This window comes from Alosa alosa, chromosome 22 (genome assembly GCF_017589495.1).
Source record: "Alosa alosa isolate M-15738 ecotype Scorff River chromosome 22, AALO_Geno_1.1, whole genome shotgun sequence".
Classification (NCBI taxonomy): Eukaryota; Metazoa; Chordata; class Actinopteri; order Clupeiformes; family Clupeidae; genus Alosa; species Alosa alosa.
Genome location: NC_063210.1, coordinates 25970215 through 25985214, shown reverse-complemented (window position 1 = coordinate 25985214; position 15000 = coordinate 25970215). Strand labels below are relative to the sequence as shown.

Below are 15000 nucleotides of genomic sequence, written 5' to 3'. Positions count from 1 at the left end.
CTCACCCTTAACTCCGATCTTCTCCTCTCCTCTCTTCTCCGCTCTTCTCCTCTGTTCTCTTCTCTTTAGCTCATCTTCTCTCCTCTTCTCCTCTATTCCCTCTCTTCTCTCCTCCCTCCTCTCTTTTCTCCTCCTCTCCTCTCTTCTCTTCTCTTCTCTTCTCTCTTCTCCTCACCTCTTTTCTCACCTCCTCTCCTCTCTTCTCCGCTCTTCTCTTCTCTTTAGCTCATCTTCTCTCCTCCTCTATTCCCTCTCTTCTCTCCTCTCTTTTCTCCTCCTCTCTTCTCTCCTCCTCTCCTCTCTTTTCTTCTCTTTAGCTCATCTTCTCTCTTCCTCTCCTCCTCTATTCCCTCTCTTCTCTCCTCCTCTCTTCTCTCCTCCTCTCTTCTCTTCTCCTCCTCTCTTCTCTCCTCTCTTCTCTTCTCTTCTCTCATCTCCTCCTCCTCTCTGTCATGTATTCCCAGTGGATGGGTTGGATGTCATTGTTTTGTTCCTCCAAATGACCAACGTGTAAATGTTCAATGTGTTTGTTTGTGTGTTTGTGTGATTGTGTCATGTGTGATGTGCATGTGTGTGTTTATGTGTGTAATATGTATAATGTATAAATATGTCTGTGTGTGTGTAATATGTATAATGTATAAATGTGTGTGTGTGTGTGTGTGTAATATGTATAAATGTGTGTGTGTGTGTGTGTGTGTGTATGTATAATGCATAAATGTGTGTGATATGTATAATGTATAAATGTGTGTGTGTGTGTGTGTATGTAATATGTATAATGTATAAATGTGTGTGTGTGTGTAATATGTATAATGCATAAATGTGTGTGTGTGTCCAGGTGGGTGAGATGGACTGGCGTCTGGGCGTGGCCAAGGAGTCTGCCCTGCGTAAGGGCTTCAAGTCCCTGAACACACACACGGGCTACCTGACCCTGCGCCTGGAGCGTGGCACGGAGCTGAAGGCGCTGACCGTCCCCTACACCGCGCTGCCCGGCAGCCTGATCCCGCGCCGCGTGGGCGTCATGCTGGACACCGAGGCCGGGCAGCTGAGCTTCTACGACGCCAACGCACGCTCCCACATCTACACCTACAACCAGAGCTTCCACTGTACTCCGCTATAACAGTGTTTCTCAAACTTTTTCAGACGAAGGACCACTTAACCAATAAAAAAGAAGCGCACGGACCACCTAGCTAAAAAAAAAAAGGCCTACTCACTGAACCACCTTGCTTATTGTCTTTGCACTTTGCTTATTGTGTCAGAGGAGTCATATTAAAACTGGCATATCTTAAATAGACAGTGTTGCAGAACTGTTTGGATTTAGCCTACATACAAGTTGGTTCAATATTGCAAACAACTCATCTATATTATATTTTACCACGTCTGCTCGCGGACCACTTGGGATATCTTGCGGACCACCAGTGGTCCCCGGACCACACTTTGAGAAACACTGCTATATAACACTACATCTCCCATGATCCCTCTCTCTGAGGCGGGTTAGATGTATGCTCTCTGTGTGAAATGTCACTACCGCCTACAGATAAACATCTCACCTTAGCACTTAATACAGTCAGTCGGAGTATTTAATGCGAAAGGAGAAATCCAATCAGGGCTCCTTTGACTATGATAAAATACCGACATCCAATATGCTGCTAACGTGAAATAATACCAAAAAAAAAAAAAATCATTAACAGTTGAAGTAACATGCATTAAAATGGAAAAATGGAAAGCTAAGTTAGTCAATGTTACGGAGGAGAGTCTGTCAGGTCTGTAAGAACACTTAACACATTGACTTGAGGACATGAAAAGGCTCATTAACTCTAACACAGGTTTAGATGAGCAACACACACACACACGCACACACACACACACACACACAGAGATAACCCCTTCTTCTCGGGTCAAAACGGCAGTCGTGTCATTGGACCTCTTTCCAACTGTAACATCTGTACTTTGAGCATCGTAAGCCTGTAGACCGCTTAGTTGCTTAAAAGTTGCTAATTGCTTAGTTCCAATCACCACGGAGACAGCCCCGCTTAGTTCCAGTCACCACGGAGACAGCCCCGCTTAGTTCCAATCACCACGGAGACAGCCCCGCTTAGTTCGTCACCACGGAGACAGCCCCGCTTAGTTCCAATCACCACAGAGACACAGCCCGGAGATCCGCTGTAAAGACACACTACCAGCATCAGAAATCTGTAGACAGCCCGCTTGTTCCAATCCGCAATACGGAGGTCATCGCTGTACAGACACACTACCAACGATCAGAAATCAGACAGCTCCCGCTTAGTTCCAATGTAATGCACGGAGGTCATCGCTGTACAGACACACTACCAACGCATCAGAAATCTGTAGACAGCCCCGCTTAGTTCCAATCACGTACTGTACGGAGGTCATCGCTGTACAGACACACTACCAACGCATCAGAAATCTGTAGACAGCCCGCTTAGTTCCAATCACGTACTGTACGGAGGTCATCGCTGTACAGACACACTACCAACGCATCAGAAATCTGTAGACAGCCCGGCTTAGTTCCACCACGCATGCGGTAATGGAGCTGTACAGATCAGAAATCTGTGACAGCCCTGCTTAGTTCCAATCACGTACTGTACGGAGGTCATCGCTGTACAGACACACTACCAATGTATCTTATACCTGTAGACCGCCCTGCTAGATAACGAACAGATCATCACTGTAAAGAAACACTACCAATGTATCCTATACCTGTAGACAGCCCTGCTAGATAACAAACAGAGGTCCCGGCTGTACAGACACACTACCAATGTATCCTATACCCAGACAGCCCTGCTAGATAACCGAACAGGTCGTAAGCTACACAGACCCCAGCATCATTACTGTAATCTACACTGTCTGTCTGATTACCCTGTCTTTATTAATCTGTCTTTGTGTGTGTGTGTGTGTGTGTGTGTGTGAGTGTGTGTATGTGTGAGTGTGTGTATGTGTGAGTGTGTGTGGGTGTGTATGTGTGAGTGTGTGTATGTGTATGTGTGAGTGGGTGGGTGGGTGTGTGTGTGTGTGTGTGTGTGTGTGTGTGTGTGTGTGTGTGTGAGTGAGAGAGAGAGGCCAGTTCTTTTCCTACTCAGACGTGTATTGCTCTCCCTGTCCTGTACTGTTGGCTTGTGTGCTGGTCATCCTAATCCTGCAGTAACAATGCACTTTATGGGAATACAAGAGAATTCATTAAAGATAGATCAATCAAATACAGCAATGCGTTTGTGTTTCATTAGTACATTTCATATCATTATTTATTACTGTCACCAATGGTAATAGTACCCTGTTATTTAAAACAGATTGATAAAACAGATTAATGAAATGAAGCACATTTAATTTATGCATTTTAATAAAAAGTGAATAAATATGATAATTCATTATGACAATAAAATAACATTATTAGTACTAAGAAAGCACAATAACGCATGTGTCTCCTGAGGAAGCTCAAAGGATTTGACGTCAGACAGGATATTTTATCAACCGTATATCAGACACTGATAGAATCTGTCATCTCCTTCAACATTGCATCTTGGTACAGCTTCATAACAAACAGATGCAAGGGAAAGCTGGCTGGATAATCAAGCAGGCGGACATCAGCACGATCATCAGCATCCCACAGAAACAGCTGTCAGATCTGTACACTCAGGCAGTGGAAAGGAAATCACATTCCATTCTCCAGGACCCATCCCACCCCCTCCACCGATGTTTGGAGCTGTTACTGTACCATCAGGCCAAAACGTCACTACACAAAAACCTTTATACCCAAGGCAATACACACACACATAGCCTACATCTGACACAAACATCACACACACATAATTAGGACATTGCCTTCAACCAAAGAACAATTTCTATCATGGCAACGTGTTGGACAATAAAGCTTTTTGAATCTTGAATCTTAAACATCCACTTCGACTAAGGCTTATCATAAACTAGAACCCTGTTAATAAATATTTATTAATAACATTGAATGATCACGTCAGTACATTTAGAATCAAATTCATAATTCACTGAATGGGGGTACAAAATGTATACATTTGGTGATACAGAGGATGCACCTGTCTTGTTTGGTCGGATGTGGTCCAAAAATAGGTCTGTGTTCGCTTATGATGTCATCACTGTGCGACGATCGCACACACTGCAGATTTGTAGCAAGTGAATGTAGCAGTGTTGAACTGAAAGTTAGCCCAAAGAGTTCTGAGTTATGACTGCGCTTCAGCGGGCACTCAAAACCCATTTCGGCTTCGAGAAGTTCCGCTCAAAGCAGCAAGAAGATGTTGTCAAAGCCGTTATCAGAGGCAAGTTTGTTCTGAAAGGATATATAGTCCATTTTGAACAGATCTAAACTTAATACAGCAGTCCCTCTGCATGAACAAAGGTAGCTACAGAGCTAACTGCTACTAGCCAGGTTAATCAGTGCAGCACTGGCAAGCTAGCCAATTTGTATAATTAGCCAGATCAGCTAGAGTTTAGCTGTCAGTAGCTAGCTAATTGTATTGCTTTAACTGGAACCGTATTATGTTGTCAAAATACGAACACAGTTTCAAACATAAACAACCCTCTTAGTGGAGACCATAGTTATTTGGTCGCCATGGTTGTGTTGTGACCGGTGACACGTCCCGTGGGCTAACTGACTCGCTCATTTTCTTTTTGCCGTGAAGGTGATAGAGACGTGTTCGTCTGCATGCCGACGGGCGCGGGGAAGTCTCTGTGTTACCAGCTTCCCGCGGTCATGTCAGAGGGCATCACACTGGTCATCTCCCCTCTGATCGCCCTCATCCAGGTAAAGCACGTAACGTCATCGGCCCTCGCCACCCTCCCTCTGAATGACACCGCCACCTCACACACCACCCATGAATATAGAGCGCAGTGAGGAAAAGGAATTATGATTACATGTAGTCAAAGGATGCTGCTTCTCTCAAATCAGAGAGCTGTCTCACTGCCTGTCTGTCTTGTCTCACTGTCTGTCTGTCTGTCTTGTCTTGCTGTCTGTCTGCCTGTGTGTGTGTGTACGTGTACGCATGTCTATCTGCCTGAGTGTGTGTGTGTGTGTGTACGTGTGCGTGTACGCATGTCTGCCTGCCTGTGTGTGTGTGTGTCTGTCTGTCCTTCTGTCTACACCCCTGTGCATGGGTCCATCTGTCTGTCCTGTTCTCCTGTTCCTGTGTGGATGCCTGACGATATCTCCTTATTTCTCCCTATCTCTCTCTCTCTCTCTGTTTGCCCCTTCTCACTGCCTCCCCTCTCTCCTCTCCCTCTCCCCTCATTCTCTCTCTCTCTCTCTCCCCTCATTCTCTTTCTCTCTCTCTCTCTGTTTGTTTGCCCCCTCTCTCCCCTCATTCTCTCTCTCTCCCCTCATTCTCTCTCTCTCGCTCTCCCCCCCCCCCCCAGGATCAGGTTGAGCACCTGCGGGCGCTGAATATCCCAGCATGCTCCATCAACTCCAAGCTGGCCGTCGGGCGTCGCGTATCCTGTCCCGGACCTGGAGTCTGGCGTCGTTAAAACACGCCTGCTCTACATGCGCCGAGATGGTGTCCTCGCCCGCCTTCCAGCCCTGTCTGAGCGCGCTCAGTACACGCGGCCTGGTGGCCCGGCTGGCCGTCGACGAAGCTCACTGCGTCTCTCAGTGGGGACATGACTTCCGTCCGGACTACCTGCGCCTGGGGTGTGTGTGTGTGTGTGTGTGTGTCTGTGTGTGTGTCTCTCAGTGAAGACACGACTTCCGCCCCGACTACCTGAGCCTGGGGTGTGTGTGCGTATACGTGTGTGTGTGTGCGTGTGCGTGTGTGTGTGTGTGTGTTTCTGCCCAGACAACCTGTACCTGGGGTAGGAGTGAGTGTGTTTGTGTGTAGTGCTGGGCGGTATACCGGTTCACACCGTATACCGGTGTATATTTTCGTTATGATATGAATTTTTAATATACCGCCATACCGGTGTATTTGATTACCTAGCGTTTGGAGCAGCTGCCGCGACAGTGTTTCAGGCGGGACTTTTCCACACGCACACATGATGCCAATGCGAGGCATAGTGAGGGTAAACACAAAACCTTAAGTTTTTCCCCTGAAGTAGGCTATGACCCTTAAGGCTTAATTTCTCCTTAGGTTCTCCTTGCACTACTTTTTGTATTGGTTTTATACAAGATGTTTGTGAAATTTGCACAGTAAAAGTTCTGTATTTTGACAGCAATTGTCTTTGCATTCTGATTAGATTCTTCATTAGAATCATGAGTGGCTCTTTGTAAACAGCATCATTTTCTGGGGCCATGCAAACTGCATTACCACTAGTGTGGAGTTATTCTACATCATGACAGTAAAATAGACCATCCTTAGTCAATATACTGCAGCAATTCCTCTCTCAACCTGTAGAAAATGCTGTGAACATCTGATTATGCATGAAAAATACCGTCATATACCGTGAAACCGCAAGAATTTTGAAAAATACCGTGATAAACATTTTTTGGTCATACTGCCCAGCACTATTTGTGTGTTTCTGTCCTGAAAAAGTGTGACGGGTTGGGGTCCGTGTGTGTGTGCGATATAAAACAAAACACACAGTCCAAACTCACCCTGTCTACCCCAGGGGTGCGCAAGTGCTTGTGTGTGTGTGTGTGTGTGTGTGTGTGTGTGAGATATGAAACTCCCCCTGTCTCCCCCAGGGGGTATGTGTGTGTGTGTGTGTGTGTGTGTGTGTGTAATATAAAACTTGCCCTGTCTCCCCCAGGGAGGTGCGTGAGCGCCTGCTGCCCACCGTTCCGTGCCTGGCGCTGACCGCTACTGCCCCCCAGCGGGTATGCGGGGAGGACGCCAGCCCCTTCCGCTGCGCCCTGAACGACCCCAAGCAGTTCTCCACGCCCGTGTTCCGCGCCAACCTCCACTACGATGTCATCTTCCGCGAGATCCTCCCCGACCCCTACGCACACCTCGCCAAGTTCGCCCAGGACGCACTCAAGGTGGAGGAGGGAGCCCAGGTCAGCACAGCGTGTGTGTGTGTGCGTGTGTGTGTTTGCATAGGTTAATTAATATATCATTGCACCTGTGTGTTTGTTTAATTGTCTCTATTTCTGTGTGTGTGTGTACGCGTGTGTCTTTGCACGGATGTGTGTGTGTGTGTATGCGTGTGTGTGTTTGCACGTGTGTGTGTGTACGCGCGTGTGTGTATGTGTGTGTGTTTGCACGGACGTGTGTGTGTGTGTGTGTGTGTGTGTGTGTGTGTGTGTAGGGTTGTGGGATTGTGTACTGCAGAACCAGAGATGGCTGTGAAGAAGTGGCCCATAAACTCACCAAACTTGGAGTCCAGGCCAAACCCTACCATGCAGGTAACACACACACACACACATATATACAGTATATATATACACACACACACACACACACACATATATATACACACACACACACAGGGTGTGTGTGATAACGGCGGACTCCCAAACACACACACACACACACACACAGAGGTGGCTCACCTGATATTTACTATATATTTTATTTGATTCCACTTTACAAGTCAAGTTACATTAGAAATATTTTGTTCTAATAATTGACCAGATTAAAGCAGTTCAGCAATCTGTCATGTTTGTACGGTGGCAAGAGAAGGTCTGTGAACCCTGTGTGCTGTAGTTGGCTAAGAAGAGGAGTAAAGACTAATCTTTTACAAATGGATCTTAATGCCTTCATAAAACAAATGAGGAAAAATCCAACCTTTAAAGACACCAATTTTCTTTGTGAATGAATAATGTATTGTAAATAAATAAACGTGTGTAAATAAATAAATGTTCTTCTTTAAAATACAGGAGGCATGCATTATATGAACCCCTGTGTTAAATTCCCATAGAGGCAGGCAGATTTTTCTTTTTTTTAAAGTTATGTTATTTCATAATTTTCTCTCTTTCTCTCTCTTCTCTCTCTCTTTCCTTCTCTCTCTCTCCTTCCTCTCTCTCTCCCTCTCTCTCTCTCTCCTCCCCTCTCTCTCTCTCTCTCTCTCCCTCCCCCACCCCCTGTCTCTCTCTCCCTCTCTCTCTCCCTCCCTCTCTCTCTCTCTCTCCCATGTCCTGCAGGGCTGAAGTCAGCTGACCGGCTCCAGGCTCAGACTGACTGGACGGAGGGAAAGGTTCCTGTTATCGTGGCAACCATCAGCTTTGGGATGGGCGTGGACAAAGCAAATGTCAGGTGAGACACCTCTGTGTGTGTGTGTCTGTGTCTGTGTGTGTGCGTGTGTGTGTGTAATATGTGTGGGTATAATACGTGTGTGTAATGTATGTAATGTATGTGTGTGTGTGTGTATAATGTGTGTGTGTGTAATGTGTGTGTGTGTGTGGGTGTAATGTGTGTGTGTGTAATGTATGTAATGTATGTGTGTGTGTGTGTGGTGTAATGTGTGTGTGTAATGTATGGGTGTGTGTGTAATGTGTGTATAATGTGTGCATGTGTGTGGGTGTAATGTGTGTGTGTAATGTATGTAATGTATGTGTGTGTGTGTGTGTGTGTTGTAATGTGTGTGTGTAATGTATGTAATGTATGGGTGTGTGTATAATGTGTGTGTGTGTGTGTAATGTGTGTGTATAATGTGTGTGTGTGTGTGTAATGTGTGTGGGTGTAATGTGTGTGTGTGATGTATGTAATTTATGTGTGTGTGTGTGTGTGTGTGTGGGTGTAATGTGTGTGTGGGTGTAATGTGTGTGTGTGTAATGTATGTTATGTGTGTGTGTGTGTGTGTATAATGTATGTAATGTATGTATGTGTGTATAATGTGTGTGTGTGTGTGTGTGTAATGTATGTAATGTATGTGTGTGTGTGTGGGTGTAATGTGTGTGGGTGTAATGTGTGTGTGTGTAATGTATGTTATGTGTGTGTGTGTGTGTGTATAATGTATGTAATGTATGTATGTATGTGTGTGTAATGTGTGTATAATGTGTGTGTGTGTAATGTATGTAATGTATGTATGTGTGTGTGTGTGTGTGTATAATGTGTGTGTGTAATGTATGTAATGTATGTGTGTGTGTGTGTAATGTGTGTATAATGTGTGGGTGTGGGTGTAATGTGTGTGTGTGTGTGTGTGTATGTAATGTATGTGTGTGTGTGTGTGTATAATGTGTGTGTGTGTGTGGGTGTAATGTTAGTGTGTGTAATGTATGTAATGTATGTGTGTGTGTATAATGTGTGTGTGTGTGCAGGTTCGTGGCCCACTGGAACCTGGCAAAGTCCCTGGCGAGCTACTACCAGGAGTCTGGTCGCGCGGGCCGAGACGGCCTCCCCTCCTGCTGCCGTACATACTACTCACACAGGGACCAGGAGCAGATGGCCTTCCTCATCAGCAAGGAGGTGGCCCGCAAACAGGTCTGTGTGTGTGTTTACGTGTGTGTGTTTACGTGTGTGTGTGTTTACATGTGTGTGCGTCGTGTGTGTGTATGATGCTGGATATAAATTGATGCGTGATGATTGGTGGTGATATTAATATGATCTCTCGGTGTGTGTGTGTGTGTGTAATGCTGGGGTATTATTGTGTGTGATGCTGCGGTGTGTGTGTGTGTGTGTAATGCTGCGGTGTGTGTGTGTGTGTGTAATGCTGCGGTGTGTGTGTAATGCTGCGGTGTGTGTGTAATGCTGCGGTGTGTGTGTGTGTGTGTGTGTAATGCTGCGGTGTGTTTGTGTGTAATGCTGCGGTGTGTGTGTGTGTGTGTGTATTGTGTGTAATGCTGCGGTGTGTGTGTGTGTGATGCTGCGGTGTGTTTGTGTGTAATGCTGCGGTGTGTGTGTGTGTGTGTGTGTAATGCTGCGGTGTGTGTGTGTGTGTAATGCTGCGGTGTGTGTGTGTGTATTGTAATGCTACTTGGTGTGTGTGTGTAATGCTGCAGTGTGTGTGTAATACTGCGGTGTGTGTGTGTGTACTAATGCTGCGGTGTGTGTGTGTGTGTGTGTGTGTGTGTGTGTAATGCGGTGTGTGTGTAATGCTGCGGTGTGTGTGTGTGTGTAATGCTGCGGTGTGTGTGTTGTGTGTAATGCTGCGGTGTGTGTGTGTGTAATGCTGGTGTGTGTGTGTGTGTGTGTAATGCTGCGGTGTGGGTGTGTGTGTGTAATGCTGCGGTGTGTGTGTGTGTGTGTGTGTGTGTATGGCCAATGCTCTTGATTGTGTGTGTGTGTGTAATGCTGCGGTGTGTGTGTGTGTGTAATGTATGTGTGTGTGTATGTAATGCTTTCTGTGTGTGTGTGTGTGTGTGTAATGCTGCTGTGGGTGTGTGTGTGTAATGCTGCGGTGTGTGTGTGTGTAATGCTGCGGTGTGTGTGTGTGTAATGCTGCGGTGTGTGTGTGTGTGTGTAATGCTGCTGTGGGTGTGTGTGTGTGTAATGCTGCGGTGTGTGTGTGTAATGCTGCGGTGTGTGTGTGTGTGTAATGCTGCGGTGTGTGTGTGTGTGTAATGCTGCGGTGTGTGTGTGTGTAATGCTGCGGTGTGTGTGTGTGTAATGCTGCGGTGTGTGTGTGTGTGTGCAATGCTGCTGTGGGTGTGTGTGTGTGTAATGCTGCGGTGTGTGTGTGTAATGCTGCGGTGTGTGTGTGTGTGTAATGCTGCGGTGTGTGTGTGTGTGTAATGCTGCGGTGTGTGTGTGTGTAATGCTGCGGTGTGTGTGTGTGTGTAATGCTGCGGTGTGTGTGTAATGCTGCGGTGTGTGTGTAATGTTGCGGTGTGTGTGTGTGTGTGTGTGTAATGCTGCGGTGTGTTTGTGTGTAATGCTGCGGTGTGTGTGTGTGTGTGTGTGTAATGCTGCGGTGTGTGTGTGTGTGTGTGTAATGCTGCGGTGTGTTTGTGTGTAATGCTGCGGTGTGTGTGTGTGTGTGTAATGCTGCGGTGTGTGTGTGTGTGGTATTATGAAATGCTGCAGTTATTATTGTGTAATGCCTGCGGTGTGTGTGTAATGCTGCGGTGTGTGTGTGTGTGTGTGTGTAATGATGCGGTGTGTGTTTGTGTGTAATGCTGCGGTGTGTGTGTTTGTAATGCTGCGGTGTGTGTGTGTGTGTGTGTGTAATGCTGCGGTGTGTGTTTGTGTGTAATGCGGTGTGTGTGTGTGTGTAATGCTGCGGTGTGTGTGTGTTTCAGGCGAAGAGAGGTGCAGAGAAGGAGCAGGATAAAGCAGCACTCAAGGACTTTACAGCCATGGTGTCCTACTGTGCACAGGAAGAGTAAGTGAACACACACACACACTGTATCTACACACACACCACACACACCCCTATTTATCTACATGCACACACACACACCTACACACCCTAACATGCCATCACACACACACACATGCACATGTGCACATGCACCTGCCACACACACACAACATACATGTGCACATGCACACACACCTACACACACACACACACACCTAGCTACATGTGCTGTCTGCCTTACACACACCTACACACACACCTAACATGTCACATGCCTGCATACCTACACACACCTAACATGCCACATGTGCACATGCTGCATACACACACACACACACAACTGTGTCCCACATCATCAACATCTACCTACCTGAACATGCACAAACCAGTGTGTACATACAGTTGCATGGATCCATGCAGACACACTGGGGCATTTCAAGTAACAAATGTAAGCATTCCATACTATGTCATCTCTAACAGTTTAGATGAGACATCCGTTATAATGTCTCTATGTCTGCGGCTATTATGCCAGTGTTCCCATACATTGACTAATCTGTGTGAGCCCGCAGAATGCATCGACGCCACACATAAATGTCTATGTTTTTAATTTAGTTTAATTTAATTTAAATATAAGATCAAATCCTTGCATTGTATTGGGCTGCACTTTTCTTTTACAGCCTTTCCTTGCCCGCGCTCTCTCTTGCCCGCCCGCTCTCTCTCGTATCGCTGCCTCACTCTGCATGCATTTAACGAAATATTCACGATTGTTGAAGAAGTTGTTGTTGCCACATACGACATTGCATAAGAAGGCGTCTGGCTAAATTATTAAATCCGTAGCATCGTGACCATGCTGCCAAATTTGTTCAAAACTGCTGCATTGATGAACTCTGCTAAGATCTTATCACAACATAATGAGGCTACATTGAAGAGACTAACTAAGTTAAGTTGTAAAAATCAAGCAGTATGTCAAAGCGCGTTGACTTTATTTGGATGTGGAATTTAGCATGCTTAGCCTACTTACGGCTGCTTGTCGAATTTCGTTGAAGGGGCTCATTTTATTGACTCTGACACTGAATGTTTGCAAAATCGATGTAAATGGAAAAGTGTTTTCCAAAATTCAAAGTGACATCCCAAGGAAAATGGAACCTTTATTTTAACTAGGGCTATGTAAGCGTTATGGGTGCATCCACACATCAGCAGCCTTTCGCTAATATTAAAAATTGCGGTTGCGAGGTTCCCTCACAGGCATCTTAAAGTCCCCCGTTGTCCAAGTCACATACAAATTGAATCCAGTTCTGCTTGGGAAGCTTGCAATATGTACACACACACACACACACACTCTGTCACACACCTCTCTCTCACTCACTCACTCCTCACATACACACTCACACACACACTCACACACACACACACTCTCTCTCTCTCTCACTCACTCACTCACTCACACATATACACACACACACACACACAAACCTTTAATCTTATCTTACTGCAGTAGAAGGACTTTCACTTCATGAATGAAACAGGAGGAAAGGTATGTACATGTGTTTAATTAGTAGCATTAGCTGGCATATTTGCAACATTTCACACAATTCGTCTTATGCGCTTCGTTTGTTTTACATCTTCAACCCCATTGCCTCAAGTCTTTAAAAGCTTGGTTTAATCTCTGTAATTGATGATCCTTCATCCTCATCATCATCATCATCATCTTCTTCAGCCCCATCGTATCAGAAGTCTTTAAAGCAGGTTGCATCTCTCTGTAATTTGTTGATCCTTCATCTCCCATCATCATCAGGTTCTTAGTGCGACTGCGGTCGTCTTTCTATTACAGGCACAGTCTTAGGGTTGTTTGGCAATTCTGGAAAAAGCTGAGTGTTTGTGTGTGTGTGTGTGTGTGTGTGTGTGTCTTTTGAGATGATGTCAGCTTTTCCAGTCCAGTTTTTGTGTGCCAGCGTGGGAATGTGCCCACACACATACACACACACAGACAGACACACGAACACACTGAACACAGATGGCCCGTTGTGTTAAGTTTTCAATCTTGAGATGCTGTTTGAGTAAGACTGAGTTTGCATGTGTATGAATCTGTGTGTGTGTGTGTGTGTGTGTGTGTGTGTGTTTATTGTTTTTCTTTGTTTGTGTGTGCTTCTAAATTCAAGTCCAGTGAATTTGTTTCTCTTTTTATCACACACACACACTCAAAAGGGGTCTTCATTGTGTGGTTGCTGGGAGCAGGGGCACCAGATGGAATGCTGATGCCTTCTGAGGGAGGCCCAGTGTAGGGCTTTGTGTGTGTGTGTTTGTTTGTTACTCCTGCTGGTTTGAGGCGGGTCATGATGAGAGGCAGAGGGGATTGTGGGTAATGTGTGGCTCAGACGGGTCATGAGGAGGCAGGATTGTGGTATGTGTGGCTCAGGCGGGTCGCGAGGAAGCAGAGGATTGTGGTAATGTGTGGCTCAGGCGGGTCATGAGGAGAGGCAGAGGGGATTGTGGGTAATGTGTGGCTCAGGCGGGTCATGAGGAGAGGCAGAGGGGATTGTGGGTAATGTGTGGCTCAGGCGGGTCATGAGGAGAGGCAGAGGGGATTGTGGGTAATGTGTGGCTCAGGCGGGTCATGAGGAGAGGCAGAGGATTGTGGAGTAATATGTGTGAGCAGGCGGGTCGCGGGAGAGGCAGAGAGTTGTGGGTAATGTGTGTCAGGCGGGTCATGAGGAGGCAGAGGATTGTGGGTAATGTGGCTCAGGCGGGTCATGAGGAGGCAGAGGATTGTGGTGTGGCTCCAGAGTGCGGTGCTCCCGGCTGACCACAGCAGCTGTGTGGCACGCTATCCGGCATCACCGGAACATCACTGCACACACACATTACACACATTACATACTGTACATTATACACACATTACATACATTATACACACACACACACACACACACATGCACACACACAACACTGGTGTTGAAGTGGTCACTACTTTGGATAAGAAGCGTGACCCAATAGCAGGTCCTGGTCAGCGGCCACACACACACACACACATTACATACATTACACACACACACACACACATTACATACACATTATATACACATTACACACACATTACATACATTATACACACATTACATACATTATATACACACACACACACACACACACACACACACATTACACACACACACACATTACATACATTATACACACATTACACACACACACACACACACACACACACACACACACACATTACATACATTATACACACATTACATACATTACACACACACACACACACACACACACATTATATACACACATTACACACACACACACACACACACACACACACACATTATATACATTATACACTAGGTGAATCTCTCATGTAAAAGATTCCATACGATTCGTGATCTAGATACATGGGCACGATTCGATACAAGAAAAGATACATGTTCATAAAAACGATCTAGTATTTCCATCTCGATGATGCATTCAGTTCAATTCGATGCAGTTCAAGAATGGAAAGCATTCTGAAAGATTTTTATCATTTGCTCAAGGTGCACATTAATTTTATATTATCAGTTATCATGGTCATGGTTGTCAATTAGAAAAATGTGTGAATATGATTATCTAAACTGAGGTTTGTTTCATATACTGTACTGTATTGAAATGAAAAGAATAGTCTACATTTCAGTCAAACACAGCAGCCAAATACAACATATTTTTTTATAGACTTTATAGATTTTATAGAGTTACAGTGTTTCCCATACATTGACTTATTTGTATGCCCACCACAATATCAACATTGACCACCACACATGATTTTTCCAGGTTAAAGCAATTGTTCTTAAA

The 15000-nt window shown here is 45.5% G+C and overlaps 2 protein-coding genes across 2 annotated transcripts in view; both read left to right on the top strand.

Annotated features, from left to right (window-relative positions):
* si:ch211-120g10.1 (E3 ubiquitin-protein ligase TRIM69) overlaps positions 1–1117 on the top strand; it is a 10493-nt gene extending 9376 nt beyond the window's left edge. The window contains 1 exon segment of the mRNA XM_048232765.1: positions 836–1117. Coding sequence (XP_048088722.1) covers positions 836–1117 — 282 coding nt within the window.
* A 2882-nt stretch (positions 1118–3999) lies between these two features.
* The window catches only part of recql5 (RecQ helicase-like 5), a 37358-nt gene continuing 26357 nt past the window's right edge, over positions 4000–15000 (top strand). The window contains 10 exon segments of the mRNA XM_048232764.1: positions 4000–4304; positions 4668–4789; positions 5398–5471; positions 5473–5526; positions 5528–5671; positions 6727–6973; positions 7225–7321; positions 8060–8171; positions 9176–9338; positions 11096–11178. Coding sequence (XP_048088721.1) covers positions 4211–4304; positions 4668–4789; positions 5398–5471; positions 5473–5526; positions 5528–5671; positions 6727–6973; positions 7225–7321; positions 8060–8171; positions 9176–9338; positions 11096–11178 — 1190 coding nt within the window. The 5' untranslated portion in view covers positions 4000–4210.